Raw genomic sequence first — 24,112 nt, 5'->3', positions numbered from 1 at the left:
GAGATCGATTTAATTTGTTTTCATTCCTCACTGATATAAACTTCCACACATTATTTTTGTTAAAGCCAGTCCTGCAGTCTGCGAAGGGCCTATTTCCACACTGTAGGGATTCTATGATTATAACAGAAGATTTGATCTATCAAGCCAGATTTTGTTCTGGGACCTGATTTGTCAGGTTGAGTTGGATGTGTAACATCAGCTGAAAACATAACACCAGTTTTGAGCACAAGTTCAGAGACTGGATTTGTGGTTTCGGCAAATCCTCAAAACATTGCAAGTGTAAATTTCACATGCAGTATTTAACTGGGTTTATCCATTCATGGGGAAACACAAAACAACAACTTTACCCACAGCCCTTCAAACAGGAACTATCTAGAAATTTGAGGTGGTATATGTAGAAAACGCAGAAGTCGTGTGATTCCCCCATTGCCACGACTAACCCTCACTTCAACTATCTTAACATTCTTGTCAATGTTCATTTCCAAATTTCCAGAAAATTATGTACTTAGTGCAGTCTATTTCACTAAGCATGACAGAGGCTCACTGAAGTTAGCTCTTGCAAAAATTGTTGTGACACAGCCGCCAACCACCTCAATGTCCTCCTTGGTGATTGTTCATTTACATCTAAGGGCTAGCTTAGGCAGTTCTTGGCATTCCTGAAAAATTTGTGCTGGTCCTTTCTGCAGATGTCATTACATTGTTGGGAGCCTAGTGAATTCAAATCCCAATCACATGTCCTTTCCTAACAGGAATGGAGGAAAACAATGGTATATTGAACTGTCACTGGATAAACAATCCAGACCCCGATGCCATTGCTGAGGGGATATGAATTTAAATCCTGAATGGTGGCTGTGAAACTTAAATTCAACTCATATGAAGATAGTCTCAGTAATGGTGACCACAACAGCCACTGTTGATCACTGTAAAATCCATCTGGTTCAGTCATGCCCTTTATTTCAACAAATTCATTCATGGGATATGGGCATCACGAGCGAGTTCAGCATTTATTGCTCATCCTAATTGCCCAGAGGGCAGGTAAGAGTCAACCACACTGATGTAGGCCAGACCAGGCAAGGTTTGGACAGTGGTGAACAAGATGGGTTTTATGACAATTGACAGGGTTGACATTAGCCTTGCTTTTAATTCCGGATTTTTACTGAGTTCAAATTTCACCATCTGTCCTGATAGAATTCACACTCATGTCCACAGAACGTTATCCTGGGCCTATAGATCACTAAGATATTACCACAATGCCACAATCTTCCCAAGAAGATCGGGAAGTAAATCTGCTGTTCTTATTCGCTCTGACATATATAACTCCAGACATGAACTATTATAGTTGACTTCGAGATAATGTCTTCGAGATTTGTTCTGCAAGCCATTCAATTCTGGGCAATTAGGGACATTACAAATGTTTGCCTTGTCAACAACATCACATGAACAAAACGGAAGGGGTGGAATTTAATTGGGTTTTTGTATTGTGGACTATGGTCAGAGGTTTTGGTAGAATTAGCCAAGAGGTTTTGGCAAGGCCTATTTTGACATGGAGATCATTGCTCCCCAGCTTTGCTGCCTTTCATATGTGGTGCAGGGAGATTCTCACCAGGCAGTAGGGATTTACAAATTGATAGCGATTAACACTCATTAATGCCCTTCTTGTCATCCCAACAGGCCTCACTGATAGTCTGGCTGCCATCTTACTAAATCTGTCCAAAAGAGTAGACATGAGAAAACCCAACATGGGACCAGAGCAGGTGGAGCTCACAAATTGCACCAAGCAACCTCCATGTCAGACACTCTGCACCAACATCTCAGGGCATACTCCACAGGCACCAGCTACACACACCCCCCATACCCACAGACATTGGTACCCGACATGTGCCACACATGGCACATCTCCAATCTATTTACAGGACACATCAGCACTTCAATGCTGCACCTTGGGCTACACTAGTAACTCATTGTAACGCTGCAGCAGGAGGCTCAGGGACACATACCCAGTTCAGGGACTGCACCAAACTGTATCTCTGAGCTCTTCACTCACTGTCATATCAGTCACTCACTCTGACCTTGTCTGGATTCTCACAGCAACTGTATTTTACATTGTCTTGTCGTTTTGTGCTTTTCCTCCTCAGACAGAGGTACCAGGCTGGTATTGCTACAGCATTGTCAAGCCAGTTGGCACAAAACTCAGAGCCAGGGAGCTTTTCACTGGTGTCAGGCAGCCTCAGGTCAAGGGAGATAGCCCTTGCACAGGGGCTGCTGGTACAGTAAGACCAGGGTCCGGGACCTGCTCAGTGCACTCAGAGTCAGGATCCTCTCCTCATTGTGAGCGTTAGGAGCTGAACGTCAGACAGCCCACCATCAGTCTTGGCTCTTTCTGCTCTTTCGTTGGTAGTTTTCTTTCTGGAATGAGACAGGACTAGGTATTATGGGATATTAAAGTGGGTGGTACAGCTGGTACTGTGGGTGCTGGTGGGAAGGTGTCCAAGGGACAGCACAGAGGGCACACAGGGTTAGTGGTGTTGGGGGTGGGTGAGAGTGAGTGCTGCAGACAATAGTGAGAGTGGTAAAGCATGAGCTATCGAGTTTTGAGACGATTTGTAGCTCAGGTTGAGGTTCTGGATGTGAGTTTGCTCGCTGAGCTGGAAGGTTAGTTTTCAGGCGTTTCGTCACCATTCTAGGTAACATCATCAGTGAGCCCCCGATGAAGCGCTGGTGTTATGTCCCGCTTTCTATTTATCTGGTTAGGTTTCCTTGGGTTGGTGATGTCATTTCCTGTTCTTTTTCTCAGGGGATGGTAGATTGGCTCCAAGTCAATGTGTTTGTTGATGGAATTCTGGTTGGAATGCCATGCTTCTAGGAATTCTCGTGCATGTCTCTGTCTGGCTTGTCCTAGGATGGATGTGTTGTCCCAATCAAAGTGGTGTCCTTCCTCATCTGTATGTAAGGATACTAGTGATAGTGGGTCATGTCGTTTTGTGGCTAGTTGATGTTCATGTATCCTGGTGGCTAGCTTTCTGCCTGTTTGTCCAATGTAGTGTTTGTCACAGTTCTTGCAAGGTATTTTGTAGATGACAAACTGGCAGGAAGCTAGCCACCAGGATACATGAACATCAACTAGCCACAAAACGACATGACCCACTATCACTCGTATCCTTACATACAGATAAGGAAGGACACCACTTTGATTGGGACAACACATCCTAGGACAAGCCAAACAGAGACATGCACGAGAATTCCTAGAAGCATGGCATTCCAACCGGAATTCCATCAACAAACACAGTGACTTGGAGCCAATCTACCATCCCCTGAGAAAAAGAACAGGAAATGACATCACCAACCCAAGGAAACCTAAACAGATAAATAGAAAGCGGGACATAACACCAGCGCTTCGTTGGAGGCTCACTGATGATGTTACCTAGAATGGTGACGAAACGTCTGAAAACTAACCTTCCAGCTCAGCGAGCAAACTCACATCCAGAGCATGAGCTATAGTGGGAGGTGGGTGCAGTGGCAGAGACAGAGTGAGAGTGAGGTAGCAGACAGGAGATGGTGGCACTTACCGTGGCAAAGTGGGCATGGTCACTGACCTTCTTCCCACAGCGCTGGCCATTCCTCCTGACGCCTGAGACCTGGTGGCAGCCTCTGCCCAGCCTGACAGCGCCCATCCCTAAAGTGGGCACTGAGCTTACCCAGTCACCATGCCTGGGGCAAAGGCTATTGACTGGGAAGGGCAGCTCCAGGCAGATAGGACTTTCAAACGGGGTGCCTAAGTCAGGGGGAGTCAATTGATTCCAGTATCTCCGGGTGAGGTGTCCCGGGAATGGCGTGTGCTAAGGCACATTAGACAGGACACAGCAATTAAAGCGGTGAGTTTGATGAGATCTGGTGAGGAAGGTCGCTCAGTCTTGCAACACCAAACCCTGCACAAACTTGACGTGACGTGCACTGCGTCAAATGTGCATCCGAATTCGCCCAATCTAAATTGTGGAAATGCCCAGTAAACAAAATCTGAACTTGGCGGATGCCAGCCCTGCTGTGAAATACATCTTTTTAATCCTCCATACTGATATGCATTTGTAAATTTAAAAAGTTTTGCATTTTTTACTCCATAAAAGAGATGAAAAATTGAGTGCACCAGCAGCTCAAGATACAACAAGCCTGCTGCCATCCCAGCTGATCCACTTATTTTCTCCTGTCATATATACAATTGATGGGTTTCCATTTTTATCGAACGCTCTCGGTTCTGAAATCTCACACTATTAAACTCAACAAAACTTATTCATTGATTCAATAGACATAACCCTAAATCCAAGGTCTGATTACAAACTGGCAGGCTTTTTGTTGGGAGCTGTTTGAAAGCTCTTGCAAGCTGTTGACACTGACATGTTTAGACACTGAGAAGTTTGAAGCTTTTTTTTTTACGCTGTAAAATTACAGTCTTCTCTCACAGCCTTTGCCGACAGTTCCGGATCTCTGCCACTCACTGATCAAGATTCAACTGTTTTCTTTCTCCCAGAGTTTTGATTAAAACCTGTGATGTACCCGAGGAATGGGCCGACCGAAGAGTATTAAAGCTGTGCTAGACGATACAACATTAGATACGACAACAGTCAGAAACGGTACTAAGCCCCAACTATGGTTCAAGACAAAATACAGTGCATGCTGAAAGTCTGGAAACAAACAGCTGGAAAGACTCGGCGCGTCTGGCAGTGTCTGGGGGGAGAGATACGCAGTTAACGTTTGGAATCTGGTATGATTTTATTTCACTTTGACTGCAATGTAAAATGCCAACGACATCTTAATTGCGGCTCAATTTACAATCTTACATTCAGCAACGTGAACAGGAAATGCTTTAGTCAGTTCGGAGGAATTTTAAAGTCAACGATTTAGGAGAAAAGGAGTCGACAACAAGCAAAAAAAAGGAAAGGTGTGCACCAGGATACAGTGAACAATGCAAGCATGGGAAGAGAAGAACAATCGTAGAGATCCCGTCTGCAACAGAACTGCTATTACATTTCATGCTGACATTCCAAAACACTCTAACAAGATTTATTCTCCTCTCTTTCCTACTTTTTGCTCAGTGTCTAGTGCTTAAAAGAAAGGCAGAAAGCTGAAAGTTATACAACAGTATGATGATGCCTGACAGTTGAAGCTGGTCTGCTTTTATATTACCGTGAACGTTTTGCCAAATTGAGTCCCGATCCACACAGTCCTGCTTGTGTGCATTTTTTTTAAACTGTGTACAGTTACAACTGAGTTCCTATGAGCCTTGCAAACAGTTGCACAATAAACATCGTTACAACGCCTACTGCAATCTGATAGCAAACAACAGACATCGATCAGTTGGTTGCATCTCGACTCAGAAGGTGAGATAACAAGGTGTAGAGCTGGATGAACACAGCAGGCCAAGCAGCATCAGAGGAGCAGGAAGGCCCTTCTTCAGCGGTCTAGGCCCGAAACGTCAGCCTTCCTGCTCCTCTAATGCTGCTTGGCCTGCTGTGTTCATCCAGCTCTACACCTTGTTATCTGAGATTCTCCAGCTTCGGTAGTTCCCACTGTCTGGAGTCAGAAGGTGGCCGGATTGTAACCTACTCACAAAATCTGAGTTGCACTGACAGAACTGCTGTCTTTCAGAAGCGGATAACTTACTGACACCCCAGTACGGTGTGAAAGATGCCATGGTATTATTTAGAGGAAGGTGGGTGCACCCCTTTGGGCCCTGTGCCTGCTCACTGTCATGTTGCCCACTTTGCAACTGTGCATTTTCACCCATTGTGACAGAGACGATAGGATGATAAAATCCAGCCTTTCTTTCCAAGTGAGCTAGAAACTGGAATTCCAGCACCAAGGGTCTTAAGTGTCATATTGTCCCTCAGAGGGGGAAAAAAACAGTAAAAATAAACGCCAGTAATACTAGGAAATGAACCTACTGGTCATAAATGAGTTAGGAAGCATGGACTGGGAGCAGTTGTTCCATGGTAAGGGAACTATAGACATGTGGAGACTGTTTAAGGAACAGTTGTTGGGAGTGATGAGTAAATATGTCCCTCTGAGACAGGCAAGAAGGGGTAAGATAAAGGAACCTTGGATGACGAGAGCGGTGGAGCTTCTTGTGAAAAGGAAGAAGGTAGCTTACATAAGGTGGAGGAAGCTAGGGTCAAGTTCAGCTAGAGAGGATTACATGCAGGCAAGGAAGGAGCTCAAAAATGGTCTGAGGAGAGCCAGGAGGGGGCACGAGAAAGGCTTGGCAGAAGGAATCCGGGAAAACACAAAGGCATTTTACACTTACGTGAGGAATAAGAGAATGATCAAAGAAAGAGTAGGGCTGATCAGGGATAGCATAGGGAACTTGTGTGTGGAGTCTGAGGAGGTAGGGGAAGCCCTAAATGAGTTTTTTGCTTCTGTCTTTACGAAAGAAACGAACTTTGTAATGAATGAAACCTTTGAAGAGCAGGTGTGCATGCTGGAATGGATAGAGATAGAGGAAGCTGATGTGCTGAAAATTTTGTCAAACATTAAGATTGACAAGTCGCCAGGCCCGGACCAGATTTGTCCTCGGCTGCTTTGGGAAGCGACAAATGCAATTGCTTCGCCACTTGCGAAGATCTTTGCATCCTTGCTCTCCACTGGAGTCGTACCTGAGGACTGGAGAGAGGCAAATGTAATTCCTCTGTTCAAGAAAGGAAATAGGGAAATCCCCGGCAATTATAGACCAGTAAGTCTCACGTCTGTCGTCTGCAAGGTGTTAGAAAGGATTCTGAGGGATAGGATTTATGACCATCTGGAAGAGCATGGCTTGATCAAATACAGTCAACACGGCTTTGTGAGGGGTAGGTCATGCCTTACAAATCTTATCGAGTTTTTTGAGGATGTGACTAGAAAAGTTGATGAGGGTTGAGCTGTGGATGTGGTGTATATGGACTTCAGTAAGGCATTTGATAAGGTTCCCCATGGTAGGCTCATTCAGAAGGTCAGGAGGAATGGGATACAGGGGAACTTAGCTGCTTGGATACAGAATTGGCTGGTCAACAGAAGACAGCGAGTGGTAGTAGGAGGAAAATATTCTGCCTGGAAGTCAGTGGTGAGTGGGGTTCCACAGGACTCTGTCCTTGGGCCTCTACTGTTTGTAATTTTTATTAATGACTTGGATGAGGGGATTGAAGGATGGGTCAGCAAGTTTGCAGATGACACAAAGGTCGGAGGTGTCGTTGACAGTGTAGAGGGCTGTTGTAGGCTGCAGCGGGACATTGACAGGATGCAGAGATGGGCTGAGAGGTGGCAGATGGAGTTCAACCTGGATAAATGCGAGGTGATGCATTTTGGAAGGTCGAATTTGAAAGCTGAATACAGGATTAAGGATAGGATTCTTGGCAGCGTGGAGGAACAGAGGGATCTTGGTGTGCAGATACATAGATCCCTTAAAATGGCCACCCAAGTGGACAGGGTTGTTAAGAAAGCATATGGTGTTTTGGCTTTCATTAACAGGGGGATTGAGTTTAAGAGTCGTGAGATCTTGTTGCAGCTCTATAAAACTTTGGTTAGACCGCACTTGGAATACTGCGTCCAGTTCTGGGCGCCCTATTATAGCAAAGGTGTGGAAGCTTTGGAGAGGGTTCAGAGGAGGTTTACCAGGATGCTGCCTGGACTGGAGGGCTTATCTTATGAAGAGAGGTTGACTGAACTCGGTCTCTTTTCATTGGAGAAAAGGAGGAGGAGAGGGGACCTAATTGAGGTATACAAGATAATGAGAGGCATAGATAGAGTTGATAGCCAGAGACTATTTCCCAGGGCAGAAATGGCTAGCACGAGGGGTCATAGTTTTAAGCTGGTTGGTGGAAAGTATAGAGGGGATGTCAGAGGCAGGTTCTTTACGCAGAGAGTTGTGAGAGCATGGAATGCGTTGCCAGCAGCAGTTGTGGAAGCAAGGTCATTGGGGTCATTTAAGAGACTGCTGGACATGTATATGGTCACAGAAATTTGAGGGTGCATACATGAGGATCAATGGTCGGCACAACATTGTGGGCTGAAGGGCCTGTTCTGTGCTGTACTGTTCTATGTTCTATGTTCTATGTTCTAAATGCAGTTCTGAGGTATGTAAGACACGTCAGAATGTGTCATTCGCATTGTTTTACTGTTGTTTTCCTTCTGAGGTGATAGGAGGTAATCTGCTAAACGTTGATTTTGGCCTTGCTAAAGAGATAAAGGTGCTGATCAAGTAGAAGTCAGGTTAATCATGAGCAGTGTCCTATATTCTTCAAATATCAGGTGGGAAGACTCATTTTCAGCTTCACATCTAGCCAACTGCACCTAAAAAATCTTTCTGTGCTGGTTGGCAGCCACTGCCCACCCCCCAGGGCACCCATCCCTTTCACGGGTGCCCTACATCTGCAGAACAGCTGGTGCCTGTTCCAAAAGTGGCCACCACACGGTCATTTTTTGGACTTTCGCGGTAGAATGGACAACGTAACCACAGCCCCGAGACAGCGAATGTTTCTTGGAACCGCAAACGAATGATGTGAGATGTTTGCAAGTGGAGATGATCTGAAAATGTGACCAAATCATCAATAATTAACTGATGATAAAATGTGAGGCTGGATGAACACAGCAGGCCAAGCAGCATCTCAGGAGCACAAAAGCTGACGTTTCGGGCCTAGACCCTTCATCAGAGACCCTTTATCATCTTGGAATCTCCAGCATCTGCAGTTCCCATTATCTCTAATAATTAACTGATGATGCTTTTCATTGTAAAGATTTAAAACTTCTCAGAATAAGGCTCCATCATCCCATTTCACTGGTGTTCAAAATGTTGAAGGACTGTGATAAAATACCTGCTAGAAATCTGTTTCCAATGGTCAGCGAGTCTGTAGCTGATGGAGAGCAAAAGCTGACATTTCAGGCCTGGACCCTTCGATACGTCAGCTTTTGTGCTCCTAAAATGCTGCTTGGCCTGCTTAGCAGCTTAAGGATGTGGCTTAAGATATTGTTTCCCAAACGTTCTCCCACTGTGACCCCGTGTGAAGCTTGAAAATAGTCAAAGTGAGAAATGTGAGAGCAGAGGAGGGGGAAAGAGCAGGAGGAGAGATGATCTGTGAGAGATTGGGTGGAGGGCTCAGAGCTCATGACCCCAACATTCACACTCGTGATCCCACTTGGGATGGTGATTCCTCCATTTTGCAGAATACTCTATCACCAAACAGCCAAAGAAGAAGACCGGGCCAACTCTATCTTCAGAAAGACTTGTTACACTCTGGAGCGGCCCACTGGAAAATGTGGATGAAGCAATGTTCTAAAAACTTTCAAAATTAGAAATGGTAGATATTTGAAAAGGTAAGGTCAAACACAAGAGAGCAGGGCAATGGAAACAATCAGACATAAAAAACAGGAGAAAACTATTTGAGACATTGAACCCCTCCCACTATTCTATATGATCAAACCTCCATTCTACTTTCCTGCCCAATTCCTATACCAATCGCTTCCCTCACTATCCAAAAAAAACCCACTCAGTTTCAAACATACCCAATAACTAAGCATCCACAAGCCTCTTGGGTAGGGAATTCCAAAAATAGAAAAAATTAGATGATATTTCTCCTTATCATCTTGTCCTGAGAAAATAACTCTTGGTCCTAAACTTTCATGCCACAACAGTTTCTCAGCATCAATGCTGTCAAACCCTCTAAGAATGTTGTACATTGCACTGAGACCACTGCAGATAATTCACAATTTCATAGAGTATATGCCCTTTCTACTCAGTCTTTCAACAGAGATGCCATGACCACATCACCTGGAGACATATTGAACTTTAATGCCAGCCTGTGTATTTTTAAATGAGAATTGGTGCAGCCAAAATGACTTTAGATGTAAATCCAGTGGCTGCCTGGTGAGAGGTCCCCTGGAATGTCACACCTGACAAGATGTCACAGAAATTTTAAAGGGCTGGATTTAAAATGGGAGAAATGCACTTCAAATTGAATGGTAATTTCCTGGGATTGTCTTAGGCTGTAAATGTAATGGGAGAAAGGCAGCTGTTTGGACAACAGACATGTTTTGTGCCTTCCTCTTTCAGTAACCTTGGTCTGTGTGTGCTAATGGAAGAAAGTAAGCCAGTGGGCTGAGGGACATGCCTGTTCCAGCCTGGATTCCAGCACTAAGAACTGTGGAAGTCACAGTCGAAGAACAATCCCCTGGGCACTCCTGCAATGCGGGTAAAGCATTTCTCTACTCTGAGTGTTTGAAGCCAGCTGACAAGCAAAGCAGGCAGAAAGGAAACTGGAAGCAGAAGGACTGTCCTATTCTGAGTGTTACCAGCCAGCTGCCTTTGATATGCACCCAGACAAAAGAATTTCGACCAACCTGCAAAGCCAAGAATCTCAAAACTGACTGCTCAAGTATCAATGTTCTATTATCAACTCCTCATGAATGGCCCAGGAACTAACCTGTATATCTTATAACTTGTACCTTTTTTTGGACTCACTTCCCATTTCTAATCTGTGCATATGTACACTGTGTTATTATTTCTTCCTGTGCGTAGTAATTAACAATGTCATTTCTTTTTGTTAACTCGTGAAAGTTTAGTCAAATTGGCTCCATTTAAAACATAAATCAGTTCAAGCTGGGAGTAAAGGATCCACAGGAGTGGGGGGAGGCGGGGTAAATACTTTTAAAATTAAACTTTTTAGCAACCAACTGACTCAGCTGGTGAATGAAGGAGAACAAGAATATCTCTCCTCACTCACGAGCTTGATAATTTTGGGGTGTACCGTCTGGAAGCACAATAACCCGGGGGATGCTTCTGGGGTCTAGTCATGACACTCATCCACTTGCGGCAACACACAGGGTGACATGGTGGCTCAGTGGTTAGCACTGCTGCCTCAGAGCACCAGGGTTTGCTTCCAACCGCGGGTGACTGTGTGGAGTTTGCACATTCTCCCTCTTCCTGTATGGGTTTCCTCCTACAGTCCAAAGATGAGCAAGGTCAATGGAATGGCCGTGCTAAATTGCTCACAGCGTACAGGCTAGGTGCATTAGCCACAGGAAATGCAGGGTTATAGGACTGGAAGGGGGGGTGGTGAATCTGGGTAGGATACTCTTTCCAGGGTTGGGATCGTCTGAATGACCTGGTTCCATGCTGTACAGATTCTATGATTCATCCCAGGAATCAGTATGTCAAGCCTCTATTGCTTCATTGTAAAGCCAGGATAATTCCTATCCAGTAAGGGAGAACTGTACTCCAGAGGTGAACTCAGCATTATCCCACATATCCCTCCATCTGATGGACAATATGGTTGTGGTGAACCAATGACCTTCATTATTTCCTGCAAGATTCAATGGTCTCCCATGAGAGATATCCAGCAATGGATATTAGAAAACCAACAGGATTATCTTTGTTTCAGAGATAGTAGGAACTGCATATGCTGGAGAATCTAAGATAACAAGGTGTAGAGCTGGATGAACATAGCAGGCCAAGCAGCATCAGAGGAGCAGGAAAGATAAGATGTTTCGGGCCGAGACCTTTCTTCAGAAATGAGGGCAGGGAAGGGGGATCTGAAATAAATAGGGAGGGAGAGAGAGGCAGATTGAAGATGGATAGAGAAGAAGATAGGTAGAGAGGAGACAGACAGGTCAAAGAGGTGGGGATGGAGCCAGTAAAGGTGAATGTAGTTGGGGAGGTAAGGAGGGGATAGGTCAGTCAGGGAGGATGGACAGGTCAAGGGGGCAGGATGAGGTTAGTAAGTAGGAAATGGGGGTGGGGCTTGAAGTGGGAGGAGGGAATAGATGAGAACACGGACAGGTTTGTGTGGCGGGGCCGAGCTGGGCTGGTTTTGGGATGCGGTAGAGGGAGGGGAGATTTTGAAGCTTGTGAAGTCCACATTGATACCATTGGGCTACAGGGTTGCCGAGCAGAATCAATATGTCAAGCCTCTATTGCTTCATTGTAAAGCCAGGATAATTGCTGTCCAGTAAGGGAGACCTGTACTCCAGGGGTGAACTCAGCATTATCCCACATATCCCTCCTGTCCCCTTGACCTGTCCGTCCTCCCTAACTGACCTATCCCTTCCTTACCTGCCCACCTACACTCACCTTTACTGGCTCCATCCCCACCTCTTTGACCTGTCTGTCTCCTCTCTACCTATCTTGCTGTTCCTGCAACCTTCTGGTAGCATCATTGTGGCACTGCAGGAGGCCCAGGATGGACATGTCATCTGCAGAATGAGAGGGGGAGTTGAAATGGTTCGCGACTGGAAGGTGCAGTTGTTTATTGCAAATTGAGTGGAGGTGTTCTGCAAAGCGGTCCCCAAGCCTCCGCTTGGTTTCCCCGATGTAGAGGAAGCCACACCGGGTACAATGGATACAGTATACCACATTGGCAGATGTGCAGGTGAACATCTGCTTAATACGGAAAGTCTTCTTGGGGTTTGGGATGGGGGTGAGGTGTGGGGCAAGTGTAACACTTCCTGCGGTTGCAGGGAAAAGTGCCAGGTATGGTGGGGCTGGAGGGAAATGTGGAGCGAACAAGGGAGTCACGGAGAGAGTGGTCTCTCCGGAAGGCAGACAAGGGTAGGGGTGGAAAAATGTCTTTGTTGGTGGGGTCGGATCGTAGATGGTCGAAGTTTCGGAGGACGATGCATCTTATCCGGAGGTTGGTGGGGTGGTATGTGAGGACGAGGGGGATTCTCTTTTGGCGGTTATTGTGGGGACGGGGTGTGAGGGATGTGTTGCGGGAAATGCGGGAGACACTGTCGAGGGCATTCTCGACCACTGAGGGGGGGGAAGTTGCGGTCCTCGAAAAATGAGGATATCTGAGATGTACAGAAGTGGAATGCCTCATCCTGGGAGCAGATGTAGTGGAGGCGAAGGAATTGGGAATAAGGGATGGCTTTTTTGCAGGAAGGTGGGTGGGAGGACGTGTATTCTAGGTAGCTGTGGGAGTTGGTGGGCTTGAAGTGGATCTCAGTTTCTAGGTCGTTGCCGGTGATGGAGACAGAGAGGTCCAGGAAGGAGAGAGAAGCATTAGCGATGGTCCAGGTGAACTTAAGGTTGGGGTGGAAGGTGTTGGTGAAGTGGATGAACTGTTTGAGCTCCTCGTGGGAGCACAGGCAGCGCCGATACAGTCATCACTGTAACGGAGGAAGAGGTGGGGTTTAGGGCTAGCGTAGTTACGGACCTCACAATATAAATTAAGATTGTTGGCATTTCAAGCCCGCTGCACATGCATCTGCACCATTTTAATCGTTAAAGAAGCTGACAATTAGCATTTGGTCTGTGCCCAGCGGTTGCAATTTTTTTTCTCACCTCTACCATTTTAATACTATAAAGAATTTAAAATCTACTCTGTGCAGGTTACTGTATTCCTAATAGGTAATTTAGAAAGTACACTTTCTTCCCTACTCAACTGTCTGTCATTTCATCAGCACGACTTAACTGCTGAGTCAGTTTTGTAATTTACTGAAGCTGTGGATGGTTTGGAAATAAGCCTTTTTTATACAAGCACTGTCAATAAACAGGAACTCTCTGCCAGTTATATTAAATTTACTCTGAAGCGCACCCATAAATTATTAATTGCTCGATGCTCGATATTGTACAGCCCACAAGAAAATGGGGCCCTGTGGAATGCGGCTTGATATTAAAACACTGTGAATTTCTAATTAATGTATTGAAATCAAGTGCAGAAGAGCTGGTCACCTACAAAAGCTGACAAATTCAAAAATGCACTGTGGCAGCAATACTGGGTAGGAATTTAGTGTAATTCTGTTCAGCACATCACCACCTGAGACACACAATTCGTGAACGTGGTACAGAATAATTATACATTTGCACTGTAGATACTGGCAGGCCCTCAAAAAACTGACGTATCTCAGGGATCTGAAAGAAAGAAACAACGAGAGTCTTTTTACAAGCAAGAGGAGGGCAGTAAGGTTTGCTTATGGAATAATAACGTTAGGGTCCAAAGATCGTCCCACTCACTTCCGGTTTTACCTGACCACTTTAGCAGGCAAACAGCAGACCCTTGTTCTGTTTGACCTCCAGAAGTGCTCTTACACACATCTGAATGCCTTTCTTCCCCCATCATCGGATCATCCGTGGTTTTTTTTCACCTATTAACCACCACTTATTTGGATTGTCCAGTTGATTAATTTACATACAAAGCCTGTTAACTGCAATGCAGAACACGAAAGTGGCGGAAACGGTAGGAGGATGAGCTGAGGGTTGAATCAAAATGGAATGGGAAGGAGAGATAAAGTTCTGTATCCCCCACAGTGCCAACCTCTCGCTAAAGGCATGAGAGTATTGGAGGAGACCATGTGCTCCCTCTCCAAGGACACCAGGGCATGAACTTGATGGTGGAAGAAGGGCAGACAGTTGGTAAGGGGATCCTTGGTTCTGTTGGATAAGTAATTGGCAAAAACAAGTAGATCAGTAACAGCAACTGTAACCAATTATTCTGGCTTTAACATTCATTGACTCGCGAGGGTCAAGCAGGCAACTGCACAGCAGGGCATTCTCCTCAGGCGAAACTGACAGGCTGGGAAGTCTTTGAACAGTGAAACTGAAGAGCTGCAGCCATGCCTGGGTGGGAGACTGCTGCCCACAGTGTTCCATCAACTTCCTAGTTGAGAGCTAACTTCTCAGAAGTCACTTCAGCTGTATAGTGCTTCACTCACCCTCAGTTGCAGCTCCATTGTGTTAGGCTTCACAAAGGCACAAGAGCAGTTTATGCACCTTCACCCTGCACCTCCAAGAAACCAGAAGAACAGCAACCCCCAGCAACATCACGCGTCTCCTCCACTGCACCATTCCAGAGGAGAGAGGGTTTAAATGCAGAGCTCCGCAACAGCAAGGCCCCTAGAAAGTCTACGGCCAGAGGATCAGCTGTGTCTGAACATCAGAGCTTCAGGAAGCTCGTGCTTTTGTAGTAAGTTGTTGTTGAGAGCCACAGCCTCCTGGGACAAGAGCACCTTTCCAACAGAGAAGGTGAGCACACATTGCCAGTTGCTATCATGTTGGATGACATGAGTGAGAAATAAATAAAACTGCAAATAAGCATTTTAAATGGGGAATAGATCGATTTTTGCTGATTACAGGTAGTAAGCCATAGGGAGCCAAAGCTGTTGACTGGAGTTCAGTTAAAGAACAGCTACTGTCGCATTCACGGTCACAAAAGGCTTGTGGGACTGAATCACCTACTACTGTTTCAACAGAAAGTCTTCATTTCAAGTCATCACATTTTAACATTGTTTCACTTTAATGTCCATAAGTTAATGAGCTTGTGGAAGTGTCAGTCCCGATAATTCAGAACTTCAGAGGCTTTCAAAATCTATGTTCTTTTTTAAGAAAAATAGAATTTCAAAGCTGCTCCTGCTTCATTGCCCCTCTCCCAAGCCCTCACTCACTGTGTGGGTTCAACAGGGATAAATGCTAAGTGGGAGCATTTAAACAGTATATGAGTTGCAAGAGCTGATCGAGCGATCCTTCTTTAGAACACCTCTTCACTGATCGGAGGGATAGTCACATTGGACTGGAAACATTAACTCTGCCTGTCTCTCCACAGATACTGCCAGATCTGCTGAGTTTCTCCAGCACTTTCTGTATTTTTTATGAAATCTACAGTATCTGCAGTATTTTGATATTACTTAATTTTAGGTAGCAAATTACATTTTTCTTTCATTTCTAATAATTTATTTCATTTCAAAAGATATTCCATTTGCCAATGTAGGAGCTCAGCAAAGTAAAATAATTCAACGTGGAGGGTGAAATGTCTTAATATTTGTTTCTCTTCTATTAATAAAGTTTTAGAGAAGCTAACTGGAGAATTAACATTGGTTCCTATGGGAACCATTGACAGTTGCTTCACTTAAGGTCATGATTTTCAGAAACACAACCACAATTTTAAGAAAGGACTTGCTATGAACTACATTATAACAGCAAGAAGTACTTCAGAAGGACTTCATTGTCTGTAATGTTCATCAAAGGCATTGTAAGAATGTACGTTTGTCTTTGTGTGTAAAATAAAATGCAATATTCAAGGCTCCACCATTGTAATGCTGCCCATTCCTAATTGTCTTTGAGAAGATGATGGTAAGCTGCATTCCTGAGCTGCTGCTGTGTTTGACCCACAATGAAAGGTGTTCCAGGATTTTTTCCCTAGAAATTGTAAAGGAATAGTGATATAGTTCCAAATCAGGATGTTGTGTGGCGGGAGGGGATTTTACAGGTGGTGGCACTTCTATGGGGGTCAAGAACGTGTTGTTGAAAGATCCAGGCAAGTGAGGAGTATTCCGTCATACTTCTGACTTGTGCCTCGTGGATGATGGACAGGTTTTGGGGTTCAGAAAGTGAATTATGTCTTCAGAATCCCTAGTGTCTAACCAACACTTGTAGCTACATTATATATATGTGCTGGAAATGTTGGCAAACATCAAGATTGATAAGTCCCCAGGGCCAGACCAGGTTTATCCTCGGTTGCTCCGGGCAGCGAGAAAGGAGGTTGCTAAGCTGCTGGCGAAGATCTTTGCTTCCTCACTCTCCACGGGAGTCGTACCGGAAGATTGGAGGGGGGCAAATGTTGTTCCTCTTTTCAAGAAAGGGAATAGGGAAATCCCTGGAAATTACAAACCAGTCAGTCTTACGTCTGTGGTCAGCAAGGTTTTGGAAAGAATTCTGAGGGATAGGATTTATGACTATTTGGAAAAGCACAGCATGATTAAAGGGAGTCAGCATGGCTTTGTGAGGGGCAGGTCATGCCTTACAAATGTTATTGAGTTCTTTGAGGAAGTCATGAGACAGGTTGACAAGGTTCGAGCAGTAGATGTGGTGTACATGGACTTCAGCAAGGCATTTGATAAGGTTCCCCACGGCAGGCTCATTCATAAAGTCAGGAGGTATGGGATACAGGGTGATTTGGCTGTCTGGATTCAGAATTGGTTGGCTGACAGGAGGCAGAGAGTGGTTGTAGATGGTAAGTATTCTGCCTGGAGGTCAGTGCTGAGTGTTGTCCCGCAGGGCTCTGTTCTTGGGTCTCTGCTCTTTGTAGTTTTTAGAAATGACTTGGATGATGAGGTTGAGGGGTGGGTTAGTATGTTTGCTGATGACACAAAGGTTGGAGGTGCTGTTGATAGTATCGAGGGCTATTGCAGGCTTCAGCGAGACATTGACAGAATGCAGAGCTGGGCTGAGAAATGGGAGATGGAGTTCAACCTGGATGAATGCGAAGTGATGCATTTTGGAAAGTCTAACTTAAATGCTGAATATAGGATTGAAGGCAGGATTCTCGGCAGTGTGGAGGAACAGCGGGATCTTGGTGTTCAAGTGCATAGCTCCCTCAAAGTTGCCACCCAGGTGGATAAGGTTGTTAAGAAAGCATATGGTGTTTTGGCTTTCATTAAGAGGGGGATCCAGTTTAAGAGCCGCGAGGTTATGCTACAGCTCTACTAAGCCCTGGTGAGATCACACTTGGAATATTGTGTCCAGTTCTGGTAACCCTATTATGGGAAAGATGTGGAGGCTTTGGAGAGGGTGCAAAGGAGGTTTACCAGGATGCTGCCTGGACTGGAGGGCTTGTCTTACGAGGAGAGGTTGACTGAGCTCGGACTTTTCTCTCTGGAGAGAAGGAGGAAGAGAGGTGACCTGATCGAGGTGTACAAGGTAATGAGAGGCATGGATAGAGTCGATAGCCAGAGACTTTTCCCCAGGGCAGAATTGACTACAACAAGGGGTCATAGTTTTACGGTGTTAGGAGGAAGGTATAGAGGAGACGTCAGAGGGAGGTTCTTCACCCAGAGAGTTGTGAGCGCATGCAATAGTTTACCAGTGGTAGTCGTGGAAGCAGAGTCATTAGTGACGTTTAAGTGACTGCTGGACATGCACATGGACAGCAGTGAATTGAGGGGAACATAGGTTAGGTTACTTTATTTTGTATTAGGATTATTCCACAGCACAACATTGTCGGCCGAAGGGCCTGTACTATGCTGTACTTTTCTATGTTCTATGTTCTACATATGATTGGTCCACTTCCATTTCAGATCATCTGTTCCATCATGGCCCTGGTCAGACCATGTACACCAACTTGACGAAGGTGCCATACCATCTAAGTGACCAACACACTATATTGAAAAATGGAGTGCCTACTGCACTCTGACCTTCCTCCCATGTCAGACCCGCATCAATCCTTCAACTTTTTACTCTATTCATTAGAGTCCGTCATCATCATCATGAACGTGCAGTGTTTTTAGTGTGTAGATAGGTGGCATGTGCTATAGGTGTTAGATTGATCTTGATGTGCCACACAGTGAGGTTTCACCACCCCCTGATGGGCAGATTCCTGCTGATAAGCAGCATGGGCATAATAGCAACTTCCAGAACCAGAAGTCAATGCCTCGATCAGCAAGCCATGCAAAAGAACAATATAATCCCACAGCTCAGAGGGAAGGTTGGTGGTGATGGGTTTGGCAAGTGTAAGATGTCAATGTCTGCAGGCAGGGTGTGCATGCCCTGAAATGCCATTTGGTTGCAGCAGCATGGATGTCCTTTGGAGCTAAAGTTGCTGGGTATTTGCTCTGATTTTCATGTTGGGATATCTTGGCGTCTACTTTGGTGCATTTGGTAAAATAGCAAACTGAATATTAATAAGAAAGTTGTTGCATTAAGGAGCAGGATTAGGCCATTCAGCCCATCGAGTTGCTCTGCCATTCAACCATGGCTGATATGTTTCTCAACCCCATTCTCCTGCCTTCTCCCTTTAACCCTCAATCCCCTTACCAATAAAGAATCTATCTATCTCTGTCTTAGATACACTCAATGGCTTGGCCTCCACAGCCTTCTGCAGCAAAGAATTCCATAGATTCACCCACCCCTGGCTGAAGAAATTCCTCCTCATCTCGCTAAAGATTTGTCTTTGCACTTTGAGCCTGTGCCCTCGAGTCCTAATTTCTCCTACTAATGGAAACATCTTCATGTCCACTCTAGCTAGGCCTCTCTGTATTTGAAGTTTCAATGAGATGTTCCCTCATCTTTCTAAACTCCATCGAGTACAGACCCAGAGTCCTCAACCACTCCTCATATGACAAGCCCTTCATCCCCGGGATCATTTGTGTGCACTTCCTCTGGACACCTTCCAAGGCAAGTGCATCCTTCCTTAGATACAGAGCCCAAAACTACTGCCAATATTCCAAATGTGGTCTGACCAGGACCTTATACAGTTTCAGCACTACATTTTTGCTCCTGTATTCTAGCCCTCTTGAAATGAACGCTAACATTGCATCTGTCTTCCTAACTGCCTACTGAACCTGCATGTTAACCTTAAGAGAATCCTGAACTAGGAAATCCAAGTCGCTTTGTGCTTCAGATTCCTGAAGCCTTTCCCCATTTAGAACATAGTCTATACCTTTATTTGTTCTACCAAAGCGCATAACCTCACATTTTCCCACATTTTCCACTCCATCTCCCATTTCTTTGTCCACTCTCCTAGCCTGAGCAAGTACTTCTGCAGCCTCCTCATTTCCTCAACACTGCCTATCCCTCCACCTATCTTTGTGTCACCTGCTAACTTAGCAATAATACCTTCCGTTTCTTTGTTCAGATCATTCATGTATAATCGTGGTAGTCCCAATACCGACCCCTACAGAACTCCATTAGTTATCAGCTGCCACCCTGAAACAGATCCCCATATGCCCCCCAACACTCTGCCTTATGCCAGTCAGCCAATCCGCGGTCCATGCCAGTACGTTGACCCGAACACCATAACATCGTAACCTGCACTGTTCAGACCCTTATAAGATTTCACCAGAGTGTTTCAGTTCTTCTTCAAAATAGTGCCAAAAATCTTTCATGCCCATGCAACTGAGTAGCTGAGGCTTTAGTTTAATGTGGCCCCTCCAACATGTGCTCTCAGTACTTCCTTTTGCCCTCATATTCTGGAATGAGACTTTGACCTTTCCTAACTAATGGCTGACCTTTGCCCTCTGCCAACAAACAAAGACCTCCGATAGCCTCCCGCCTGGCCACAACTGGGGCAGAATTCCCTAGCTCCCACTAAACTGTACAGTTGCAGAAGGTGACCAGCGTCAGCAACTGCTAGGTGCTGGGCGGAAAAATGGAAGGACAACAGGATCCTGCAGTTAAGTTCAGCAGAATTTACTCCTCGAGTCCAATCTTGTCCCATTCTTTGGCCCAATCCATTCCTTTTCACTCCTGCCCCCCCAATTAGCTGCTCCCACTTATCTTCTAATGCCCCTGCAAACACCAGGCAAGACTTAGGGTCCAGTCATATTTAATTTGGAGGCAAATGATGGAGGACTCTGCTCTGGAAAGAAACAGCATGACTACATCAAAACTAAAAAACACTGGAAAGCTGATGGACAGGATAAGATTCGCTTTCTCTTCAAATCAGATTCAAATGGATAGCTAGAATATCTATCTGAGAGCTCCTCATGTCCCCTCCCACAATGTCCAAGTACCATGGAATCACCTGAGAAAGGTTAAAAAATATAAACAAGGAAAGGCTCTTGTGCTGCAGTGGTTGCGTCCCTAGCACTGAGGCAGGTGACCCAGGCTTAAGTCCCACTTGCTCCAGAGGTATATAACTGAACAGGCCAATTAGAAAATATCCAAAAAGATCAATGAAGGGAGTAACAACTAGGAAACACCCTCCCTGAGCCCCTCAAGGAATATGAACTGATCCAGGAGGTCACATTGACTTCACACAACTGGGTAGAAACGATTTTAAATCTTTAGAATGCATCTTGATCCAGTGAGGTACTGACTGCGGGGAAATTAACATTCATACCACACAGTTCTTTAATGTTTTCCACATGTGCAGGTTGCAATTGATAGTCTGCATCTTCCACAAGGCTCTCTATTAATATTTTAAAACAATGTTTAAAAAAAGAAAACCTGTATTGTTCTGAAACGATAGTAACTGGGAAATAGTTCAAAGAATGTGTGTTTTCTTACCATATAGTTAAAGTAACAATTAGATAATGTTCCTTTCTATGAGGTTTTGAGTGTGTATGAAATATCTGAGGAGATAATTATAGTGATCAGGCAACTGCATATATAACAACAGTCATTGTCTTTCAAAAAGAGTGAAATGAATGAAAAGAATTTTATGATGTGTGACAGGGTGCTGCATCGGTGCTAGTCTTTAATTAGTCACAGGTCAGTAAATCTAAATATACCCACGGCTAAAAGCATTCAGCAAATTCACGAGCGACAAATGTCTGTGGACTAATTGCACACAGAATTGGAAATCTGTAAGTTTGTTAAGGTTTCTATACAGAAGGGAAAAATAGTCATGGATTTTTTTTTTGCTGTTGTTTTGCCAGTAGACTGGATTTTCATTTCAATTTCCTTCTGTTGGGTTAATTTCTCTACACCTTAATAGCTCGCTCTGCACAGTTCTATAAAACACAGATTGCTGTGCTTTCTAAGCCCCTTCATGCTCTGCATTATTCACTGAGCATAGCTCCACCTGCCAGGCCTGAATCTCTGCTCCCAAGTGGGATGATAACTGGCCCCACGAATCTATCTTGAGAGAAAGCACTCCAGACGGTCAGGTTTTTATGCCTGGGGGGTCTGATGATCATGGGAACCCTGCCCCCGCCCCACTACTTTTTTGAAGTGTTCTGAGGTAGCCACAGTCATTGCTTGTGTGGGTGAAGAGGTGAGCACTTTGAAAGACAACCTTGTGCTGCTGTTAAAAAGACAGTCCTCAGAACATCCCCTTCCACATGCCACCTCACATCCTCCCACAATCACCCACTTATTGACTTTCACGCCATCCATGTCCACCACCCTTTAGAACACCATGCCAAACAAGTGCCAACTTATGGCTCCCACCCTTTTCCCTTACACCCTCCATGCCAGCACACCCACTATCCACTGTCGGCAAACCTCAGCACCCAGGCTTGTTCCCATGTGTAAGATGCTTCATATCTGCTTGGTGTGTCCCTAAAAGTCAAGTTAGTGGGTGAGAATCATGAGAACCACCCCCACAACCAATTCATGTTTCATTTTCCTTTATTCTTTTTAGCCATTGCTAATTACCTTTGAACTGCTGTCGCCTGCTTGTCCATTTCAGAGAGCGATTAAGAGTCAACCACATTACAGTGGATCTGGAGTCTCATGGCGGCAAGACCAGGTAAGGACAAAGGACATTACAGAACCAGATGAATTTCAACAGATCGATCTCATGGTCAAAATTACTGTAGCTAGCTTCGTGTCCAGATTCACTAACTGAGTTACAGTTCCACCAGCTGCCATTGTAGGATAGCTCAATGCATACCGCCATGTCTCTCTGGATTCCGAGCCAAATGATATCCCCACCATGCCACCATTTGTGTAGCTTAGTGTGTTACCTTAGCAACATGAAGGAGATTCTGAAAATAGCTCGCATCAGCTGAAACAAGCAATGGCGATTTGTTTGCCGTGCACCAGTGGGGAAGAGGTGAGGGGGTGGGGAGGGGGCTCCTTGGTGACAATGTTCAGATTATCTGTCAAAACAAATCCATCAGTTTGGTGCGATTCCACTGAACTGAGCCCTCAGTGTTCTCTGTGATTACACTGGCAGTTCTATACAGATACTGGCACAGAAAGCAGAACACAACAGCTGCACTTCGATGTGCATCTTTGCTCATCTCAACTCGAGTAAACATCCAGCCTCATCAAAGACAGTCCCTGTGACAATGTAACCCTCCAGGATGTGGGATTATGGTCTGTTGCTCAGCCAATGTTAATTTTTGAAATTCAGCATTGATGTATTTTACCAAGAACACTCTCCCTCTCTCAATCTATGTTCATTTATTGCTTTAATGTTTCTAAACACTTGACTCTCACCCACAAAGGGCAGGAGTTGAAGTCCTCTGGCCTTTGTATCTCATCAGTTCTCATACAGCCAACTCGAAGGGTCCATTTATCTCAGACTGAGAAAGCAATGAACATGATTGTTAGGCAATTCAATGATGGTGGTGTCTGCAAAATAAAAACAGAACAAAGGGAGAATGAAAGGCATCTCGTCACTGTTCTCCTCTTTTCTCACCCATTCCCCACCCCCTCAGTTTGTCAAGTGGGGTCAGCCATGTGAACAAAGGGCTTGTGGGTTCAAGTCCCACCTTGAGACGCACACTCAACATGTCTAGGTTGGTGGTGTCAGAGAGAACTGGCCTATTGGGGCTGCTGATGAGTAGACAAACTGGGGTCTTATCTCCCCGCTCAGGTGGTTATCACATACACTGTGGTGCTATTTTTGAAGGCCAAGGGGTCCCTGGCCAAGATCAATCCCTCAAGAAAGATCACAAAAGCAATGGACTCTGTGGTTGTTGAAACCGTGCTGTTTGTGGGAACTTACTGTGCAAAAACCAGCCACTGTGTTTCCTATTCTACAGCACTGACTGTATTTCAGTATTGTATTGGCTGTAATTTGGCTCATTTGGAGATAGTGATGTTAGCTGTTGTTATTTCATATACAATGCATAGAAACGCGGAAGAAAAGCAGGAGTGGGCCATTCAGCCCTTCAAGCCCATTTTACCATTCAATACGATCATGGCTGCTCATCCAATTCATTAGCTTGTTATCTTCATTTCCCTTCCAACACCCTTTGATCCCTTTATCCCTGGAAGCTATATTTAAGTCCTTCCTCAAAACATTCAATGATTTGGCCTAGACTGGTTTCTGTGACAAAGAATTCCACAGGCTCATCGCTCTCTGGGTGAAGAAATTTGTCCTCATCTCAGTCCTAAATGGCTTATCCCATATCCTGAGACTAACTCCTGGTTCTGGACTCCCCCAGTCATCAGGAATATTTGTCCTGTGTTTATCCTTTCTAGTCCTGTTGGAATTTAATAGGTTTCTATGATATCCCCACTCATTCTTCTGAACTCAATGTGAACCTGAACTAAATACAATGAGAAGTCTATTAGACCATTCCAAGCCAGCATCCCCCTTTAAACTGTGCCAATTCTTTTACATCCATTTCCCACATGTGAACTAATATGGCAGATAACAGACAAGAGATAAGCATTCACTTCAGTGAAGCAATTGTTCATACAAACATGAGAACACTATTCCATGTGCCAAAAATGATCTGGTATAATCTAAGTGAACAATACAGTGTT

The 24,112-nt window shown here is 44.9% G+C and overlaps 1 protein-coding gene across 7 annotated transcripts in view; it reads right to left on the bottom strand.

Annotated features, from left to right (window-relative positions):
• aatkb (apoptosis-associated tyrosine kinase b) overlaps nt 1–24,112 on the bottom strand; it is a 374,036-nt gene that overhangs the window by 170,858 nt on the left and 179,066 nt on the right. The window contains exon 1 of one of the 7 annotated variants that reach the window (XM_048555201.2): nt 22,046–22,134. The exons of the other annotated variants lie outside the window; for them this stretch is intronic. Within the exon in view, the coding sequence (XP_048411158.1) occupies nt 22,046–22,103 (58 nt within the window). The 5' untranslated portion in view covers nt 22,104–22,134. Of the gene's footprint in view, nt 1–22,045; nt 22,135–24,112 lie in introns of those variants that run through there. 7 annotated transcript variants of the gene reach the window in all.

The sequence above is a fragment of the Stegostoma tigrinum genome, chromosome 22, assembly GCF_030684315.1.
Source record: "Stegostoma tigrinum isolate sSteTig4 chromosome 22, sSteTig4.hap1, whole genome shotgun sequence".
Taxonomy (NCBI): Eukaryota; Metazoa; Chordata; class Chondrichthyes; order Orectolobiformes; family Stegostomatidae; genus Stegostoma; species Stegostoma tigrinum.
Note: the sequence above shows the minus strand (reverse complement) of the source record. Positions and strands in the feature narration are given on the sequence as shown.